This window comes from Haemaphysalis longicornis, unplaced genomic scaffold (genome assembly GCF_048455015.1).
Source record: "Haemaphysalis longicornis isolate Haplotype H1 unplaced genomic scaffold, Haemaphysalis longicornis Haplotype H1 scaffold_12, whole genome shotgun sequence".
Lineage (NCBI taxonomy): Eukaryota > Metazoa > Arthropoda > Arachnida > Ixodida > Ixodidae > Haemaphysalis > Haemaphysalis longicornis.
Genome location: NW_027526225.1, coordinates 112,972,752 through 112,995,296, shown reverse-complemented (window position 1 = coordinate 112,995,296; position 22,545 = coordinate 112,972,752). Strand labels below are relative to the sequence as shown.

General features: G+C 48.0%; 1 protein-coding gene and 1 non-coding gene across 2 annotated transcripts in view; one reads left to right on the top strand and one right to left on the bottom strand.

Moving 5' to 3' along the window:
- The first annotated feature begins 21,504 nt into the window (after positions 1-21,504).
- Positions 21,505-21,576, top strand: Trnac-gca (transfer RNA cysteine (anticodon GCA)). Its single transcript has one exon. It is a non-coding gene; the product is annotated as a tRNA-Cys (tRNA).
- A 74-nt stretch (positions 21,577-21,650) lies between these two features.
- LOC144162129 (lysosomal alpha-glucosidase-like) overlaps positions 21,651-22,545 on the bottom strand; it is a 43,409-nt gene continuing 42,514 nt past the window's right edge. Inside the window, exon 16 of the mRNA XM_077692620.1 lies at positions 21,651-21,898. Within this exon, the coding sequence (XP_077548746.1) occupies positions 21,827-21,898 (72 nt within the window). The 3' untranslated portion in view covers positions 21,651-21,826. The remainder of the gene's footprint in view (positions 21,899-22,545) is intronic.

Below are 22,545 nucleotides of genomic sequence, written 5' to 3'. Positions count from 1 at the left end.
ACGACGAAGACAATCCACTTAAAACGAAGCAGAGGAGGGAGTGGGCTAAAACAACATCGTTGCTGCTAATCCAACATCCGCTTGCCTAACAAAGCATGCAGTCCCGCTGCTTGTTATACTGAAGCTTTTCCCTAAAGGCCAACTGCACTCAAATTTTCGGCGGCGTAAAAATAAGGCCATCCAACAGGGCCAATAAAAAGAGTGCGACATGCAAATATACTGCGTTTCAAGCGTGAATGCGCGCGACGCAAACAGCTCGTGAAGATTGGTGTTTTGGGAACCTAAACTGAAAAACGCGGCCATTACCGGCGGCCGGGCGTCACATAGGTGATGGAACGGAAGCATGCGCATCAGAATCAGAGGCCGCTCACACCAGCCTCCAAATGCGCGTGATAACGTCGCGTGTCCCATTGTTATTTCCACAGAAGAAGTCCCACTAACGTCTGCCCAAGCTAATGAAGTTAGGCGCAATTCCAACACCACGTTGCTATCGATCAGGATGAAGAAGACCGTCCGACAGTTATTTTTGCATCAGAAAAAGTTGCAGTGACATGTTGGACGCTATAGCGTTACTTTGACGCCGAATGAGCGTTTTAGAAGGGAGTTGCTGCGTTTACAATTTCTGCTTTCCAGTTACCGAAGGTTAGCCTAGATGGTTTTAAATTGCCCTGACACACAAATAACAGACGCCATGTACGCTTGTGTGGCTGAACATGTGGGAGTGAAGGTTGCGGCTGCTTGATCTTGGTCAGTTTCAGCGACAAGGCGACACTATCTGTCGTACAAAGCGCTTATTTCCTCATGCCGTGGCTCGTCTAAGCGTTTTGGTTTTGGTTTTTACTCTACGCTACCTCGAGCAGTATTCGCGGGGTGACCAGTTTTGCCCTTGCGCGCTGGAGGTCAAACCACACCCCCTTCCGTAAGCGCCCGGCAGCGCATTCCCAAACCATATCCCGTAAGGGACCAGGCCGACCCCCCCCCCCCCCCCCCTAAATAGCGCCCCAGCATCGTGATGTCACCGACGTCACTTCCACTGAAGCTGTAGCCAAAATGGCGGCGCCCATTTGAAAGCAGTCCTGCTGTGGCGTCTCAGGCTCTCAGGCATTGCACTTGCTTTGGATCCCAGAGTGCGTGCTTTGACAAACTACGCGCACCGCTACGTATTGCTCAAGTCGTCGCTACGCCTTTGCGAAAGTTCGCTGCACGTTTGCTTTTGTCGTGAGAGGAGCGCAGCGCTGGCGCAGTTAGAATCTCGGTGATTTGCACGTAGGGGGCATTTGCACGCAATCTTTTGGCTGATACCTTCAGTGCTAGGTGCATCTACTCCAAATCATTACGTCCCCAAAGCACTGGAATCGCGAAACAGTAGCCTATAATCGATATCGGCGCTCTGCATGTAGGTAGGGGGTAAGTTTTTGCTATCACATGTACTCGCTCGCACGCTGTTGTAAATCGGCTTGCTTTGTTATCTCCCGCCGCCTGAGCCAGGCGTGTGACGTATCAACTCAGCGTCATGTATTTCCTCGCCCTTTCTTCCTTCCCAACTCCCTCTCCCTTGCTATGCTTTAAATACTGTGTTCACGGACGAATAAATGGTTCAGTCCCCAGCGCTGTCTCGTCTCTCGTCCACGCACCGTGTGTGCGCCGGCTATGTAACAGTGGCGACGAGCAAGAAAGGAACCCATGAAGTAAAAGAAGAGCACGGCGAGCAAAACCACGGTACGGTCCTTCAAGAACCTGCAGCAATGACAACGGCAGCCATGGCTCACCACCATCTTCCCGAGTATGACGGCGAGAGGGACAATTGGAAAGCGTACGTCATCAAGGCAGAAGCTTATTTCGAGGCAACGGGGGTTACCGACACAGCGAAAAAAAGGACGTTGCTCGTAGCAGCGTTAAACACGAGGACTGTGCAGATTTTGGCTGGACGAGTCGCTCCCAAGAAACCGAACAGCCTAACCTACGAAGAAGTCGTTGCAGCGCTGGATGAATATTTTGACCCGAAGCGCCACGAGATAACGGAAAGCTTCCGGTTCTTCAATCGATGTCAGCATGAAGGTGAGCCTTTGCAACATTTCCTTGTCGACATCCGACGCATTGCAGACAACTGCAATTTCGGCAGCATGCTGGAGCGAATGCTCCGCGACCGTATAGTCTGTGGTGTCAGATCAAAGGCTTTGCAAAAACAGCTTTTGGCAAAAGCTAACTTGACTTTGGAAGAGGCCGAAGCGATAGCATTATCAGCCGAAACGGCAGAAGATGACGCAAATAAGATATCGGGCGATACAACTACCGTACTGAAGGTTGACGCGCAGCGCGTGTTGACGAAAGAGCCTACTCTAAAATGCGGACGCTGCGGAAGTAAGAAGCATAACAGCCACGCGTGCGGCTGGGCCAAGAGTAGGTGCTATCGCTGTGGTAGGCCGGGTCATCTTGCGAAAATGTGTTCGAGCGACGCTCCGAGGAAACGCGAAACCGTGCAGACGCAAGGCATGCGGGGACGAGCACTGGCGGTGGCGGAAGACTGTGCGGAGGGGAACGTAGACGAAGCTATGCACCTCTGGACTTTGACTTCATCTCGGAAGTGGCAATTAGAGCCCCCAATTCACAGGACATTCACTTGGTGCGGCGTTGACATGCCAATGCTGATAGACACGGGGTCGCCCGTCTGCGTTGTGCCACGCGAAATTTATGAAAAGAACCGGGAGAGATGGCCGGCATTGCAACCTTCATCTATCAAGCTTTCCTGTTATCTTGGCAAGCTCCCCATCCTAGGACAATTGGACATGAAGGTAGCCTACAAGGGTGCCGTAGTAGACTGCTCCTTGGTAGTATTAAATTGCCCCGGTCCTAGTCTATGCGGGCGGGACCTAATTTTTCAGCTGAGCAATGCAGGGTCACCTGTCCTTAACTTGACCGCGGAAGCCGGATCGCCAACGAGTCTGCCGGCCGTGGACGACATCGTCAGCGAGTTTCAAGACGTTTTCAGCGCGGAACTCGGCTGCATCAGCGGTCCCCCTGTGCACCTTCAACTCAAGGAAGGAGCTACACCCAAGTTCTGTAAGGCACGATCCATTCCTTTCGCTCTCCGGGATAAGGTTTCTCAAGAACTTGACAGACTGGTAGCAATTGGGGTGTTGTCACCGGTAGCGCATGCGGAGTGGGCTACGCCCATTGTGCCCGTCTTAAAGAAAGATGGAACCGTTCGGATTTGCGTCGATTTCAAGATCACGTTAAATCCTGTATGCGAACTGGAGCAGTACCCATTGCCGGTGATTGACGACATGTTTGCGTGCCTAAACGGGGGAGAGTACTTCAGCACTCTCGACCTGCGTGACGCGTATAATCAAGTTCCGCTTGACGAAGAATCGCAGAAGCTATGCGTAATTAACACGCATAGAGGGCTATTTTGCTTCAAGAGGCTGCCTTTTGGCATAGCGTCTGCTCCAGCCATCTTCCAACGAAAAATCGAAACAGTCTTGCAGGGGCTACCAGGCGTGCAAGCTTACCTCGATGATGTGTTGGTTGCGGAGCGACAGGGAAGCAGCGAGACCCTGCGAGCGGTACTGCAGCGTTTCCGTGAGCATGGCGTAAAACTCCGTCTAGACAAATGCAAATTTAGTCAGCCTTCAGTCACGTACTTAGGGCACCAAATCGACAAAAACGGCCTACACCCCACTGAGAAACACGTGGAAGCAATCGCCCAGGCTCCTAGCCCGACAAATGTGCAGGAACTACGCTCATTTCTGGGCATGCTGTCGTATTACTCCAAGTTCCTTCCGAATATGTCATCTTTGCTTGCACCTTTGTACCAGTTGCTTGGCAAAAATGCGCGTTGGGTCTGGGGAGCAGCTCAAGACACCGCCTTTGCCAACGCAAAGCAGTGCCTACTTGCGGCAGGGGTGCTCGTTCACTACGACCCCGCAAAGCCATTAAAACTGGAGTGCAACGCTTCTCCGCATGGCATTGGTGCCGTGCTGTTTCATACAGATGGAAAAGTGAACCGTCCCATAGGCTTCCGTTCGCGAACGCTGACCACTGCTGAGCGGAATTACACTCAGCTAGAACGTGAGGCCTTGGCCCTTGTTTTTGGGGTGTCGAAATTTCGCGACTATCTCCTCAACAGAGATTTTACCTTGGTCACAGATCACCAGCCGCTTCTGGGCCTGCTGAAAGCGGAGAAGCCGACGCCAGCGTTGGCCGCAGCTCGAATACAGCGCTGGGCTCTCTACCTCGGCGGATTTCGCTACAAGCTTCAGTATTCGCCCGGTAAGCTGCTACTAAACGCCGACACCCTCAGCCGGCTACCGCTGCAGACTCCAGCACCACCAGCGAGAAGCGAACCCCCAGAGTATGTTTACGCTCTAGCAAGTTTCGATGATGGTACTGTGAACTCAAAGAGCTAACTGCGCGGGACCTTTTACTAGCGAAGGTCGTTGAGTACACCAAGAATGGCTGGCCGAAACATGTAAAGGACACAGAGCTGATGCCATTCTCGGACCGCCGGTTAGAACTATCCGTGGCTCATGGGTTGTTATACTGGGGTCATCGAGTTGTTGTTCCCACACAAGCACGAGAACGGGTGCTACATATGCTGCATGAGACACATCAAGGGTCATCGGCAATGAAGGCTGTCGCCAGATCGGCATTCTGGTGGCCGGGACTAGACCGAGAGATAGAACACCTCTCAGCGTCGTGCCACAACTGCGTGCAAAACCTGCCTATGCCAGCCTCTGCTCAACCAACGAGTTGGCCAGCCGTTAAGGAAAAATGGTCGAGGCTGCACGCCGATTTCGCCGGGCCGGTCGCAGGCAGCATGATATTGGTGGTCGTGGATGCGGCCACTAAGTGGATTGAAGCCGTGCCCATGAGGCATGCAAGCACGCAGTCCACAATTGCCAGCTTACGCAGCATTTTTGCCAGATTCGGTGTTCCACGCACAATAGTTACGGACAATGGCACGCAGTTCACTAGTGAAGAATTCGCCACTTTTGCGAAGAACAATAACATCGCACACCTCCGTACGGCTGTGTATCACCCACAATCTAACGGGCTCGCTGAACGAGCTGTTCGGACGATTAAGGAAGCTTTAAAGAAGATAAGCGAAGGCACATTGGAAGAGAAATTAGTGAAAGTTCTTTTCAACTACAGGAGAACGCCGTGCCACGAGGGAAAATCCCCTTCCGAACTTCTATTCGGCTACCTGATCCGCTCTCGTTTGGACTCGTGTTTCCCACCTTTCCCAGGGTCAACCCGGGAGACGGAAGAGTGGACACTGCCGCCCGACACAGCCGTGTACGCCCGTAATTACGGCCAGGGGGAGAAATGGACACCAGGGAAAGTTGTCCACAACAGGGTCTCGCATGGTCATCATACAAACGCCCGCTGGGGTGGTTCGACGTCACATAGACCAAGTGCGTTCCAGGCCGAGCCCGGCATCCGCTCGGAGCGGCGTTCACCGAGACCAAGACGAGGGGACCCCTTCGGCTGCAGCTGCGCCCACACCAACCGACAACGAAGGCGATTTGAACGAGCAGCCTGCAGACCAGGTGGCACCCGCAAAACCGTCACTGCCTATCCAGAAGGCGCAGGAACCACCGCAAGTTTTGCGACGCTCTACTCGGGAAAGAAAGCCTGTACAGCGTTTTCAATACTAAGGGAGGAGAAATGTTGTAAATCGGCTTGCTTTGTTATCTCCCGCCGCCTGAGCCAGGCGTGTGACGTATCAACTCAGCGTCATGTATTTCCTCGCCCTTTCTTCCTTCCCAACTCCCTCTCCCTTGCTATGCTTTAAATACTGTGTTCACGGACGAATAAATGGTTCAGTCCCCAGCGCTGTCTCGTCTCTCGTCCACGCACCGTGTGTGCGCCGGCTATGTAACACACGCGTACGGAGTGAATTGGCGTAAAGCTTGCCGACTTACCGCACAATTATTCTTCAAAATCTCCGCCTGCGCGTCGCTTAGGTCTGGGCGGTGCTCTATAAAATAATTTTGCCCTATTTTGAGCATGTTAGATGCGTTTTGCAATAGTGGCCAATAGGCAAGCTCTGAAATTGTTCGACACGTATGCATATTGCGTAAGAATTCTGGCCTGGTGCAGAAGTAGTGCAGAGTGCTTCCCCTTCTCTACACACACGCCCACACAAACATTTTGCAAAGTATATTTCACCTTACGCGCTGCGCTGCAACGGCGTACCCGTACGAAAGCAGTCGCTGTTCGTTTTAATCGAGACAAGCTGCTTTCTCAAGCTGGTCCACTTTCAAGCGGGAAAACTCTTTATTCCTTAAAACAAACTGAACGTCTATATGTACCCTTGTTTCATCTTCAAATAGGCAGCGTTGGTATAATGTTGCCACATTTTATAGCAAAGTTTTTTTAAAGCAAAGCTTTTTACCTCTACCCCCCAAGGGTTCTTTCGCGACCGTTGGTGTCACCAGAAAACTCCAGCTAACAAATAAAAGAATTTACTGGCAACACCGGGAATCGAACCTGGAACTAATAGACTAACAAAGCGAGAGCCCATTGTCTTACCGATTTAGCTACGAGCCCACACGAAGACTGGGAAGACAGGTGGAGTACTAACCAAGCACATCTACGGGTTTACCCCCTGCGTTCTCGCTGAATGCCACGTGAAAGCGTCACGTGACCAGTCACGCCCATCTAGCGGCCCTGTGCGCACCTTACTCATGTGCTAAGAGTTACAAAAATTAAAGGAAGCTCACACCAATGCATGACATCTCACTTCTACTACGCCAATGTGCTAAAGCCTGTGGCATCCAGTGTTCACGTAAACAATCACAGCTCCTTGTCATCCGCCCTCACGCCAAACCAAGGAATACACTCAAATAATCCTTGATGGCCAGGCCATCACTCCAAGCCCCAGCATCAAGATCCTAGCTGGGCCTACATCTCGAGGCTAACATCAGGAGTGACGTCTCCTTGCAGCGCCTCAAAAACAGCATTAATCAAATCATACACATGATCAGGCGAGTTGCCACCAAGAAGCGAGGCCTCAAGGAATCCGGTACCTTTCGATTAATTGAAGCTTTTGTCCTCTCGAGAGTTACTTACGTCAACCCCCTGTCTTCTTCTAGACAAGGAAGACATAGAGACGCTTTATATAATGATTAGAAAGGCGGTCGAGCAGGCCATTGGTCTTCTTATGAGTGCGTCCACACAGAGGCTGCTTAGCACGGGGCTCCACAACACCGTGGAAGAGCTGATATAAGGCCATCTTTCTAACCATAAGGTCCGACTCAGAACTGCGATGGGTAACCGCATGCTTCACCAGATTGGCTGGGCAGCCCAGAATGTCACTCCGCTTGACGTACTCCCAGACTCTTGGCAAGTAAAACTAAAGATGCTCCCTTTGCTTAGAAATATGAACCCCTCACATGACGATGGTCACCGAAAAGCACGGGCTCAAGCGCTAAACACCACCCTCGATGGGAATCATGCAGTTATCTACACAGACGCCTCCAAACATCGAGGGCAGCTATACGCCATTATCGTGGCTACCTTCAGAACCAACCTCCTTGCGTGTACCTCTCTTAGGACCCAGGAAATGACGCCAACAGAAGAGGCAGCTATCACCTTGGCTCTCACTCAACCAGGGGTTCGGAGGGTAGACACCGATTCCCAGCAAGCCTACTGAAATTACCAGTCGGGTTGGGTGTCCTGACCTGCACTGCGCGTGCTAAAAAACCACTCCCCAAACAGTTCCATTCAGCTCATCTGGACACCCCCTCACGCTTCAATGGAGGGAAACAAATACACCCACCCAACAAGCCTGCGCTTTTACATCCCGTGCTATGGAGCTGAACGAGGACAGTCACCCGCTTGTCACGTTCAGGGAGATAACCCAGCATTATCGCATTCTGAGACAAACCGTACATTCGCCTTACCCTGACCTTTCCAGAGAACAACAAACTACCCTACGGCTTATACAATCCGGGCTCCTTCCCACAGCCAACGCGTCTTCACTTAACGCATCCGAATCGCTACGACGCTGAATGTAAATTTTGCTCAGAAGTAGGAACACTCCGCCCCGTAATCGGGGTGTGCGGCTTTAGCCTTGAGCACCCTCCTCTCTTTACGTCAACTACCCAACCAGAGCAATGGGAGATGCTGCTCTCCAGGCCCTCTTTACCTACCCAGCTTCAGTGGGTGGAGAGAACACAGGCGCGCGGACTGCATATGGGCCCCACGGAAGAAGGAATCACTCCCCAGGGCTGCACTCTGGGCCGTTCAGAAATCTGAACAGAAGTATTTCTTCCCCCTCCTCCTTCTCTGCCGCAAATCTCGTCGCCTCCGTCCGCGGCGCAGAGACGGAGAAGACAGATTGTCTAACACCGGGTTGGAGCTTACTTTAATTTTATAAAAAAAGTTTCCACTCTTGTGCTACACCAATACAACTCAACCAAACACCGTTCATGCTTCATGCATTGATTTAACCTTAACAAGAATGTCTCTTTGAAGTAATAAATGGTGTGGTTAAGTGCATTTCCCTTCTCTCTGGTTTTGCTATTTGTAGAGCGATGTGAGGGAATTTAAGTGACGTCGCATGGGTAATCGTTATGGGTGCCGTTTACAGCTTTGCTTTCCAACCACATTCACGGGGTGGATTGGCGCGATTTTTTATCATGTTATCACAGGATTCTCTGTGATGACCCCACAAATAAAACTTTTGCATAGAACAACTTCAACTGTTGTTTTGTTCTTCGGACACCTGACAACTATTCGAATTCATCTTCGCAGCGCACAAATGACAGGATAAAGAGGAGGAAAACACTGGGCAAGCGCTGAAGATGTATCCTGCCTTTCCTCCCCTTTGTCCTGTCATTTGTGCGCTGCGAAGATGAATCTGTACCAACTAGCCCGGTTTTCTGCGCGACTATTCGAATTCACTTCGAAAATATTCGAACCCAGGACTATTTGCTTCGAATTCGCTTCGAACTAAAATAACACTATTCGCACAAGCCTAATATTTTGTCATTGCAAGATGCACAATTTTGCCAAATGGTCACGTGTCCACCACAAAAAAAAATGTTCTATTGTGGGTAGTAGCCTGGAAGAGAATGCAGCCAATATTCCACACCCCCTGTGTTTGTGTTGCCCCTCTTCTAAATTTGCTTTAATATTGTGGAAATTGATGAAATGATTTTATGCTGCTTTATATTGCCTAAAATAGTTGTCAAGCAACGTTTTACTTTTTCCTACAACTAATTTGGATTATTAACCTGACGTTGTCATATTGGGCATATTATTGGCATCTTGCATAAGTGGCACTCTGAAGCCTCTTAAATGTATACCCACTAGCCCCCTTCCCCTATCATCAGTCGCTGTTGACTTCCCCTACCCATGGCCTTCCATGTATCAAAAGAATAGTTCATTAAAAATTTTTTCAGCAAGAGTTCACTGGTTACCTGTAAAATAGTAGCTACCTTAAGCATTTACCTTTGCCCTGCCTTGTGGTCTAAAAAAGTCTCCTTACACAAAAATGTGTCCATCGGGTGTTTCATTTGGGTGCGTGTCTGTGTATACTCAGATTAGTGTGTTTACCTCATCGCAGGAAGGTTAACCCTCCGTCATTGGATCAGCCTACCTGGATTTCCAGCACTTCAAACATCATCAAGACTCGGCCACTTTGAATAGGTTTTCACTGTAATGCACATGTTTTGATATATTTTCGGTGATCCCTAACCTATTTTTTATGATCATTCTTTTTAGTTCTTGCAGTTGACTTTTTTTTGCTATAACATTGAAAGGCTGAAAGGCATTCAGTATCTAGTCATTTTTTATAAGCATGTTTTAATTGCTATGGCAGCCAAATAGAACGGGTTGTTTCTAATTTTTGCCTTTTATGCATATCAAGTTTTTTTTTACTCCCACATCTTTTGGCCACCTTTTATTCTATTTTGACTTGTCATGTGTATTTTGAATAATAAAATTGCTAGTCTTGCAAAAGTTGCTCAGTGTGCTTATTGCTGCATTTAAGGTGTGTCTAGACGCTTTAGCTCAGTCAGATTTGTCAGGCCACACGAAATGCAGTAAAATGTGGTTATGCTGTCCCATCTATACAATATCAAAGTTGTTTTAGATGAAATAAGTTATATATGTGCACTCTTATTCTGACAACCACATTTCTATATACCCCTGGGCGTAAAACAGGAAGAGAGCTATAAGAGTCGTCTTGATGACATCTTAATAAGATGATAGCAAGATGGCTACAATGCCGCTGGCGTAAACTGCTGTGAGAGGTTTTCCTTTATGTCTCCACAATTACTAGAGAACATCTTCACAAGACATTATGTCTCTATTTGGCATGCTTAGAAGTCTTCTCGTAGATTGCTATTCAAAATTTTTGAGAATGTCGTCAAAACGAAGAATAAACGTTTTGTTGCTTTCATTCCAGATAGCTATGAGGTGTTTAGTATTCGTCCTGTAAACGTCTTGTTGGAATTTTTAGCAGTCTCTGAGATATCATCAAGAATATCTTGCAAGACTTGTAGCTCAGGCATAGCGTCGCGTTAGCCGAGCTACAGGATGGCTATCTCCAGTCTTGGCAATGTCTATAAAAATCTTCAGGTGTTGCGTAGACATCTTGGAGGTCTTGCCCAGATGTCGTATAGAAGTGTGGTAGCTGTCCTAATGTGCAGATCAAGATGTCTTGGACAGCTACACAAGATAAGTTTGAGAATTCTACAAGACGTGCTTGCGTTCACTGGGAAGTGAACTGCGAGCTCAGAAACTTATCTGAGCTATTCGAAGCGGGCGTTTTGGGAGCGGGTTGAAACGGGAAGGGTGTTTTGCGAACGGGTTGAAACAGAAAGCGGCCAAACGGGAAGGGCGTTTTGGGAACGGGCGTACACGGGACGGGCCAAACGGGAAGGGCGTTTCGGGAATGGGTTCAAGCGGGGCGGGTTCAAGCGGGAATTTATTTATTTATTTATTTCCAATACTGTTAGCCCTTGCGGGCTGTTACAGAGGTGGGAGGAAAATAATTTTCCACAAACATGTAACACCAGTTCCGCGATAGACAAGCAATGCATTCAGAGAACACACAATGACAGCTTACGCTCAAATGATTCAGTCGTGGGTGTGTCAATAAATACATCTGCATCAAGGTTGTTCCACTCAACTATAGTTTTTACAAGAAAAGAAAATTTGAACACATCAACGCGTGGCACATACGGCATCACAGCATGAGAGTGACCTGTTCGTGGCGACACGCGCCCTGGGGGGTACAAGTATAGCCTGGAATCCAAGTTGAATTTATTATTATACAATTGGTACAAGAATTTCAGCCTAGCTATTTTTCTGCGCACTGAGAGTTCGGGCAAATCGGCACGAGATAATAGTGCAGATACAGACTGCGTTCTTCGGTACGCACCGAAGATAAACCTTGCAGCTAGCCTTTGAATCAGCTCCAATTTGTTTATCAAACCCACATTGTGCGGATCCCACACTATACTAGCGTACTCCAGTGTCGGTCGTATAATTGATTGGTACGCCTTGAGCTTGACCTCAGGTGTAACATCTTTTAACTTTCGCCTTAACAGACCGAGTTTGCGTTGAGCAGATCCGCAGATGTTATCAATATGCTCGTTCCAGTTCAAATTGTTCGTTATTGTGACCCCGAGATACTTAAGCTTACTGGCATGCTGAAGTGGAATATTATTTATTGTGTAAGTAAAAGGCAACGGGGTTTTCTTGCTAGATACAGTCATGTAAGCCGATTTATCAAAATTAATTTTCATGTCCCATGTAACACACCAGTCGTAAATTTTTTGAAGGCTTTCGTTTAACAGCACTTGATCTTGAACATTCTTGAAGCGACAATAAATGAGGCAATCATCCGCAAATAGACGTAGTTCAATCTTAGAATCAATGTCATTAGCAATGTCATTAACATATAAAAGAAACAAAATTGGTCCTAAAACCGACCCTTGCGGCACACCCGACAAAACCGGCAAAAAAGATGACCGTTCACCAGCTATTTGGACATACTGTTTTCTATTGGAAAGGTACGCGTGAATCCATTTCACGATTTGCTTGTTAACTCCAAGTTTATATAATTTCTCAATAAGTTTAGTGTGACACACCCGGTCAAAAGCCTTTGAAAAATCAATGGCTATTACGTCGATTTGCTCCTTGTTGTTAATTGCAAGGCCGAACGCATGGGACACTTCAAAAAGCTGCGTTACTGTCGACAAGCGTCGGCGAAAACCATGCTGTTTTCCGTAGAATAAGTTGTTAGTTTCAATGTATTCAACTAGATGTTTCGATATTATATGTTCTAACATTTTACACGCTGCGCATGTAATGGAAATTGGTCTATAATTTTCCGGCAATAACTTATTGCCCGCCTTGAAAACAGGTACAATGCGAGCAAGGAGCCAGTCTTCGGGTACACCTCCAGTACGCAATGACACCGCAAAAATTCTCAACAAGAAATGGGATATCCATTCGCAATAGCGCCTCAGGAACTGATTGGGTATTTCATCGGGACCACAAGATTTTTTGGTATCCAGTTTCAGCAACAAGGCTACAATGCCATCTCGGGAAATGTCGATATCGTTAGTATCTCCACACACTGACAAAGCATCAGTTGTATCTGAGGGGCGCCTATTACTGCTAGGTGTAAATACCGAATTAAACATACTGTTAAAAGCATGAGCGATCAAATCTGGCTTACTACAGACGCTTCCGTTTACCTTGATTTCATTAATGTCGCGCTTAGAATCCGATAAGTATGTCCAGAATTTTTGAGGCGAGTTTTGCATATAATCCACAAGCGTTGTCGAAAAAAAGGTCGCCTTTGCACTTTTTAGTTTCTGTCTGAGTTGCGTGCCGAGAGTAGCTATTTCTTCACTTCTCCTTGGCATCCTTTTACGCGCACGATTCAGTCGTCGCTTCAAATGAATGATGTCCCTAGTTACCCATGGGCTGCGTCTTCCCATGCGTTTGGCCTTCTTAGGCACATATTTTTCTAAGCAGGCGCGTACAACTGACACAAAGTATTTCCAAAGACTATTTATATCATCTTCGACAGGGATATTATCAAGAGCGCATTCTAAGTAGTCCGTAACTGACGTGTCGTCAGCACGATTAAAATTATACACATGTACAGAGGGATTTCTTTCTAGTTGTATATTACCCATAGTTAAAGTTGCTACGACTGTTTTATGATCTGATATGCCATCCTGTATGTCGATATTACAATTGAAGGTCCCGTCTGTCAAGAAAAGCAAATCCAGGGTAGATTTATTTTGTCCTTGTGTCCTGGTTGGTTCTTTGACCACCTGAACAAGGTTATGCTTAAGCATGATCTCTAACATTGTATCAGCGCTAGGCTTTTCAACTAATCCCGTAATTCTCGCATTCCAATCGACACCAGGTAAATTAAAGTCCCCTGCTAAAATAATTCTACTTCTGGCATTCCTTATAGTATTTAAGTGCTGGTCAAGAGTACACAAAAACTCAACTGGGCTTCCGGGGGTTCTATAGATAACGCCCACCATCAAAATGGTGGTATCAAGAAACAGTTTGCACCAAACACTTTCATGCCCGTTTATGGATGACACAGTTTCATATCTGAGTGGCTTCTTCACTAATCGTGCTACGCCACCTCCTCGTGTTGCTCTATCTTTGCGGATCACACTGTAATTGCCTGGGAATATTTCCTCGTCCTTAACGTCACTGTGCAACCACGTTTCTGTTATGGCAATTAGCTCCGCGTCGTGGAGCAAAGACAAGTATTCAAGTTGTTCTACCTTATTCACAATGCTTCGGGCATTTATGTTCAGTAATCTTATCTGTGGCTGCCTTGCGCGTCAGTCAACTTTTTCGGAAGCAAGTGGCCGCTCGTTGCGCAGTCTCACGCGCACGTTCTGCTCGAAATCCCATGTATAAGCAATGCTATTGATAAAAAGCTTATCGTGAACAAGGTTGACCTTTGCACCGGCGCCTTTCTCAGTCTGCGCCGATTTCCAAAGTAGCCTTCTTTTTTCAACTGTTTCCGGGGAGTAGTCATCAGAAACACTGATTTTCGTTCCTTTGAGTTTTTTGCAGTTCTTGAAGATTGCCACCTTTTCATTGAAATCGTACAATTTTAGTATAACAGGCCTATCACGCGACTGTTTCTTTTGACCAAGCCTATGTATTCTTTCAACTGACGAGACCATGACGCCAAGTTTCTCAGAAAATATATTTTTTACAACCTTCTGCTCGATGTCCTCACGCGTTTCGTTTTCACTGGACACCAAATACAATAACATTATTGCGCCGTGCCCGGTCTTCCAAACCAATTAGCCGCTGCTGTTGATGCTGAACTGTTCGTTTAACGTCTTCAACTGTTCTTTCTAAAATTTCCACCCGAGCACATTGATTCATAATTTTAGTGAGGCTTTCTTCCAAATTGGCAAGCCTGTTGTCCATTTGATTTTGCTTTTCCAAAATTTGTTCCAGCAATTCTTCCACAGTTGGACCAGGGTTCATTTCTACGTCCCCAGAAAGCAAGACCTTCAGGTCCAACCACAACATGCTCAAAATCTCAAGACACTTCACAGGGAGCGGCAGCACCAACAGACAAAGGCAATTTGACCGCAATCGTGATACGGGAGAGTAATAACCAACCTGCAAAACAAGCCATGAGTGGTCATGCGACATTGCCGCTGTCGTGCTGCCGCTCCCACTGAAGGTAGTTGGTTGAGGTGCCAGCTTTATATGCCCGCTGCCCGCTGCCGATGTCACTCCTGCTTGATGGTCCGATTGGCTCATCCAAGTGACGTCCACCGCTGCTGTACTGGGCACCGCATTGCTGACGATAAGCGGCAGAATCTGCAAAACAAGCCATGCGTGGTCATGCGACATTGCCGCTGTCGTGCTGCCGCTCCCAGAATGGGTTGTTTCGGGCTACACCCATGGAGCGTCATGGTATTTGGTGCCGTTAGCTGTAATTTTTTAATGCTTTACGTTCGCCGGACGTAACTCAAAACATTGGCCTAAAGTTCCGTTGGACGTAACTCTATAAACTGGCTTAAAGTTACGTCGGACGTAGCTCTAGTTTTCAATTTTGGGTTCCGTCGGACGTTACTCTAGAAACTGGCTTATAGTTCCGTCGGGCGTAACTTTAGTTTTCAATTTTGGGTTACGTCGGACGTAACTCTAGAAACTGGCTTACAGTTCCGTCGGACGTAACTTTAGTTTTCAATTTTGGGTTACGTCGGACGTAACTCTAGAAACTGGCTTAAAGTTACGTCGGACGTAACCCTAGTTTTCAATTCTGGGTTCCGTCGGACGTAACTCTAGAAACTGGTTTAAAGTTCCGTCGGACGTAACTCTAGTTTTCAATTTTGGGTTCCGTCGGACGTAACTCTAGACACTGCGTAATTTTTTTATGTATATTTGTGTGTTGGAGTTTTTTAGGTCCGTTAGATCAATGCTCTCCGTTTACGTTATTACTACCATTAAATGTGTTAATACGCCGATTAAGCATTTCTGTGAAAAAAAAGTAAATGCAGGGCGTCACACAGTGCTTCCTTTTTTGTGATTTTATTCCGTGGTTCAGTCGTTGTTTCCCGGCATAAATTTTCTCCCTCGTTTTTTTTTGTTTTTTTTTTATATATATGATTCTCATCCCCTCACTCTCGAATCCATTCCCCCTTCCCCCCTCTTCCGCGCCACGCCGCCGCCGATCCGGTGACCCCCGCGCCGTTTACACGCCGCCGCCGGAGGCGGGAACACCGGCGCGCCGCCGCCGGCGATTTCCGACCGGCGCACAGGTCTACCTTAGTGTAATGGAATTGCATGTTTCAAGGTCGCAAATGGTCTCATTCACTCCCCATCACCTTTTTTCGCTCAGCCATGGCCCAGGTACCAAGGCCCGCAGGTGGTGTTTGTACAGTCTCTCTTAGCCCCATTAAACATTAACATTCTTTCGATTCCTGTTCCTTCCAGACCCCCAGCGTGGATGCTAAACTTCTCCACCTCTGGGAGGCCCGTAGGAGCCTCACAAAGCGATGGAAACGGCAAAGACGGAACCGCAAGCTCCGGCTCAGAATTGCAGCGCTTAATAAAGAAGCCACTGAATACGCCATTTCCCTATGCAAAGAGAATTGGCTTCAATTATGTGACAGCCTCCAGGGTACCCTTACCACTCGAAAAACGTGGTATTTCCTTAGGCACCTCATTGACCCGCTCTCAAGCAAGAGTGAGACCCAACGCAATATGACCCGGACCCTAAGCTCCTTCAACGGATCTCCCCAAGATCTCATCCAAAAACTCACGGCTAAATATTTGAACACCTCTCGCCACTTCAACCCACCTCCTTACACGGGATCGACAAATAGTGACTTGGATAAGGACTTTCAACTTTACGAAATGGAAGCATCTTTGTTCGAATGCAATAAAAATAGCGCCCCGGGACCAGACCAAGCCACTTACCGGCTTCTTGCCAACCTGGACGGCGGCTCGCTGGATCACCTTCTATACCACATCAATTCGCACTGGAGCTCAGGTCACCTACCTCCCCAGTGGAAGACGGCTGAAATACGATTCATCCCCAAGCCAAATAAGTCCCCTCATCTTGATAACCTAAGACCAATCTCTCTGACCTCCTGCGTGGGCAAGTTAGTGGAAAGAATGATACTGAAGCTCCTCCAACCTTACCTTGAAGAAAAAGGCCTTATACCCGACACCATGTATGGCTTCAGGAAGCATCTCAGCACACAAGATATTCTCCTTCGAATTAAAGAAGAAGTCCTTGCTCCAGCGACTCGTTGCTCCCCTCGGGCCATTCTTGCCTTGGACTTAAAAGGGGCATTTGATCATGTTTGGCATTCCTCCATTTTATCCCGCCTCAATCAAACAGGCTGCGGCCACCGCACGTACTCATACATTGCAGATTTTCTTACTCATCGGCAAGCTATTATTCGTGTAGGTGACATTAAATCCCAGCCTATTGCTTTGGGGGACCAGGGAACACCTCAAGGTTCAGTTCTTTCTCCACTCCTTTTCAATCTCGCCCTCCTGGATTTGCCCCAGAAACTTGACGCCATCCCTCACATACATCACGCACTTTACGCAGACGACATCACCATATGGACAGACACAGACTCCATGGGAAACATCCAAGACTACCTTCAACAGGCTACCGACGTCGTTCACAACTATGCCTCCTCCGTGGGACTTCAATGCTCCCCCCAAAAATCTGAGCTTGTCATAATCCGTAAACATCCATCTGCTCTACAGAAAGAACCAGTCTGCATCCACCTCGACGGCCATACTGTACGGCCCGGCTCCTCCCTTAAGATTTTAGGCCTCATCATCCAGGCCAATACACGCAACAATGAAACTTTATCTAAGCTCTCCAATGCTTTTAACCAAGTCTCTCACATGCTTCGACGTGTTTCTAACCGCCACCGTGGCATGAAGGAAAAAGACATGGTCCGACTGGTCCAGTCTCTCCTTATTTCACGTGTCACGTATGTCGCACCGTACCTTATCCTCACCAAAAGTGACACGGACACCATTGACCGGCTTATACGAAAAGCATTCAAACAAGCGCTAAATCTTCCTATGAACACCTCCACGGCCCGTCTTTTACAACTGGGCCTCCACAACACGGTGTCAGAACTTATTGAAGGCCATTTATCTAGTCAACGTCTCCGTCTCACCCAAACACCTGCGGGCTTAGCCCTCCTGAAAAGTCTTCACGTCCCATGCCAATCCACTGCCTCTCAGCCTCTCCCTCATAACTGGAGAAGTGTTATCCGGGTTCGCCCCTTGCCAAAAAATATGCACCCGGACCTACAGCCCGGCCGCCGAAAAGCGCGAAGTCAAGTGCACGAGACCATCTATGGAAAGCGTGCAGATGTCTCTTACACGGACGCTAGCACCTACCCCAACGGACAGAATCAAGTAGCGGTAGTCACCACCAAGACCGCCCTCGTAGCTTCAGCAACAATCGAGACGTCGTCAATATCGGTTGCCGAAGAGTTCGCCATCGCATTAGCCCTCATTCATACGAAGAACCCCGTAATCATCACAGATTCTCAAGCAGCCTGCAGAAGCTTTCTAGCCGGAAGGGTGGCCCACTCAACCTTAAAACTACTGTCTTTGCATCAACCCTGCCGGAAAGTCACCCTCGTTTGGACTCCTGGCCATTCCTCACTGACGGGCAATAACTTTGCTCACCAGCAAGCCTGCGCCCTGTCCCTCCAGGCTACTGAGGATACCGAACCGTCCGTCCCTCTACTGACTTTTCAGGACATCACTCAATATTACCGGTTCGAGCGACAGCACTTCCCTCCTCCGCATCCTAAACTCTCAAAAGAAGAAGAATCCCTACTTCGCCGACTGCAAAGCAATACCTTCCCTCACCCAGTCCGCCTCCATCGCATGTTTCCCACGCAATTCCCGGCCACATGCAAGTTCTGCGTACAACCCGGTACTCTTCCCCACATCATATTAGAGTGCAAGCACAACCCCAACCTCCCCCCTCTTCCATCCCCCCTTCCCACCCCTGAGCTGTGGGAGAACCTTGTGACCAGCAGCGATCTGGACGTCCAGACACGTTTGGCCTCCAGAGCGAAGGCTGCCGGCTCATCGCATGGCTTCCTGGAATAAGGAACCACTCCCACTTCACCGGCTCAATAAAATGTTTCTCTCTCTCTCTCTTTCGATTCCTTCCTTTGAACCTCAAAATGCGCAGGTGGAAATTTATTTTGATAATATTTTCCCCTCCAATTCCAAATATTTGTCGGAGAAGACTATATCTGGTCTTCTAATCACCCGTTTAGAGAAGTTTCCCACCCATGTGGTTGTGGCCACAGATGCGTCTGTTCAGGAAAGAAAGGCTGGTATTGGTATCTTTTCACCTGCACTTGACTGGGCATTTTCTTTGCGGCTACCCAATTTCACAACAGTATTCTTGGCAGAATTTTTGGCGATTGCCCTTGCTATTAGAAAACTCGATGAATACAATTCGAAAGTGATTATTGTGACGGACTCGCTTTCAGTCTGCTCCACCCTATCTACTCCAAGCTTTACCTCTCTAAGCCGAACGCTCACGATGCTCCTACCACCCTATGTACGAGAAATCCGCCTGGTCTGGGTTCCAGGACACAGGAGTATCATTATCTGGCAGGTATGGCATTGAATGGACCGCTGGTTGATGCTGTGCCCCCCATAGCCCAAGTTGTTGCATCCCGGTTTCTCAGGTATAGCTCGCTGGACAGCCTGCCCCCAGACAGTATCTCTGGCTGCCCCGAAATTGAGCACCTCCGGTATGCGTGGAAGAGTGATGTTATGCAGTCGCGATTGTGCGAGGTCACACTGACCAGCTTTCGCTGCCGAGTGCCCAATTTGAATTTCTACCTTCACCGCGCACGCATAGCGCCTTCGCCCCAATGCGAGTTTTGTCAAGAGGAGGAGACAATCGAACATTTCCTGCTGTCTTGCCGGCGGTTCTCCTCTATCCGAAATCGATTCCTGGAGGTTCCCCTCCGGCGCCTGGGTCTTTCCTTGTCTGTATCGAATGTACTGTCATTTGGGGCATCGGGTTTAGGTTTCTGCCACGGGGATGTTTGTCGCGCCCTTCACGCTTTTATTTCACAATCCGGTCGCCTACCCTGTTAAAACACATTTCGTACTTTCTTTTTCTGGTAGTTTTTACTTCAGTATGTTATAGTATTTTTTTTTCTTGGATTCTCAAAATTGTCAACATCACTTCCCTCACATTCTCCACAGCTCTATTTTACCCTTAGTTTGAGTTCTTAACCAGTTTACCCAATCTGACTTGGCCAATCCCCCAGAGTGGGTACGCGCCATTGATTTTTGGTACCAACCAACCAACCAACCAAACACGCGCAAGTCACTAACCTTGCCTGTATATGTTAGCGAATTTTGACAAGTGGTCTGAATTCCTTTTATCAGCCTGGTTCCCTTTGGGCCGCTCCAGATTAGGTGCGTAGATTTAATATGTTAGTGCAAACGCAGCCTGCACACCAGACATCGTGCACGGAGCCACTTTCAGAAATCAGCACCCCCGTGTACCTCCTGCAGAGTGCAAGTAGTGCCGGGTGTCCACCATTTAGTATCGTACTGCACAATATTCAAAAGGGGTAAGTCAGCCTTAGTCGAGAAATTCCAAGCCCCTAATGACCTAAATTCCGCTATGCGCTCCAAAACGTTTTCTTTAGAGCAGTTTGAGGAGAGCCTGTCAACCACCCCAAAAGATGGCACTCACAACTGACGTCACGAGGACGTGTGCCACCCAGTTAGCCCTTACCTATATATCTCGCGTTGGGGACAGTCGGGCGTTTCTCTGGGCGGAGTCACCTAAAAATTCTTACGCATCAACTACTAAAAGGCTGTAATTTTTCATCTCATATGCAAGTGCGTGTATTAGGAAAAAATTGTGACTCGTTTGACCGCCGAGTCGACTTTTAGCACACCGAATTCTTGGTATTTCTGAATTGTATGCACAGAGCAACCTCGTCAATCTGAACCTGATATTTATACAGGTTACCCCTAAAGCCCTCTAGAAGAGGGTATTACATAAGGGGGGGGGGGGCAATACCACTACAGCAAAAAAAAAAACAGAAAAAAAGCAGTACAACAAGATATGGCAAATTAAATACAGTGCGTTCTAAACGATGTCACGGTTTAATCGGAGACGGCAACCTTTGGAACGCCGGTGGAGGGATTCGGCAGGGCTACTTTCCATTGCGAACGGACGGGTTTACTAAGTACGGCTCCAAAGAGGTTTTATAGCGCAGTTATTTTACAGCATCGCTTCTGGTAGTTCATGGCGTGGACGCGCAAAGGTCACCATCACGCCAACGTGTTCATCGACGCAGGAGATTGATTCAGAATGTAAACGTAAATCAGAATGCCGATGATCGTCGACATCAAACCGAAAGACAGCGTCTAAATGCATTAACGCTCACTTATTTATTTTAGACCTCATTTAGAAGCGCTAATAGGAATAAGATATCGTCAATTGTTTTTAAAGGCAAGTTTGTCGTCAGCCAGTATTACAAATTTGGAACAGGAGGGGGCTGAGAACGCTGCCCTGTGGGGCACGAGAAAAATTCATGATGCATGACTTGTCTGTCGTTTGAATTTGGCGCGTTACCAGATGTCTACCCTAACCACACCGTGACCCTAACTTACGCCCCAAAAGTGGCCCGAACAGGCTCGAAATTGCCCCCCTTCACCACCGAAAGCGTTTTCGGTATTCTGTGCACGAGATGGGAAAGCCAGCGGTGACTAATATTTGATCACAGATGTGTTCGGATGCAGAAAATTGAAAAAAAAAGAGGGGAGCGACAGAGGAAGGGAGGGAGGGAGAGGGCCTCAGTTGTTCGTCGCGGTCACGTGGTCGCGGTAAAGCGACTGCCGGTGAAGAGGCTTTGTTTGCATGCGCTGTCAGCTCGCACACAAGTACATTGCAAGCGTGTTATAAAGGACAATTTAGGCGCCTGTGTCGGCCCCGGGGGTATAGCTCAGTGGTAGAGCATTCGACTGCAGATCGAGAGGTCCCCGGTTCAAACCCGGGTGCCCCCTTTATTGCACGTTTTTATTTTTTTAAATATTTCAACAGGCTTGTTACAGGAATAAAACCTAGGCTGAATGGTTAATAGGATTTTAATCGAATGATGTCTCACAAGCAGCTCTAAACACTGGCTTCACTTTACAGCAGGCATCAGGTGGCGGCTCGTGTTCTGTCGGTCGGAATCAATGGCGCGGGGCTTGACTCCATGGCGGCGGCATGACTCCATGGCCACTGTGGAAGTCAGCGCGCACATCACTCGACCTAGCTTGTCCACTCGATGGTGTGATCTTTGCTGTCCAAATGCAGGCTCAGTTGCACGTTCAGCTCGTACGTCTGCACGCGCACACGCGCCCCACAATCAGTACGCGCGTAAAATTACGACCAATACACAGTACTCACAGTACTGACATTTGTGTGGCCTTTCTGTTTTCTAAATCTTCACTACAATTAAATCGATGTCTCCTAAACTAAGTTAGTTTAAAACGTTTGCTTCCGGTTGCAATTATTCCGTCCGGCTGCAATTTGATGACTTCCTCGCCCCACTGAACATTCCGAACATACTGAACTGGTCTGAACATTCAGTGTACGCACAGGTAAGGGCTGTGCTTATACAGTTAAACCTGTATACATAACGAAGTTGACAAAAACTCGCATTTTTCGTTACGTACAGGTTTTCGTTACATGCAGGTTTTGCGTTAAAGCTCGCGGGAATGAAGCAGAACCGAAACCAATATGCTATGCATCAGTGATGCTGAACTCACACTTGTTCAAGGATAACTGCGTGATTTGCGCTTGCTGCTGCTACACGGCCCCCGAATTTAAAAACGTGACTAAGTATGCTTTTTGATACTTTTCGGTGACTTAACGCGTTCGAAGAACCAAACTAATGCCCAAAGGGCGCCTTTTCGCGAACTTCGAGCGCTTTTCTGCAGTCAAAATTCTTGAAGGGATGCTAGCTGGGACAGTGTACGGGCGGCGGC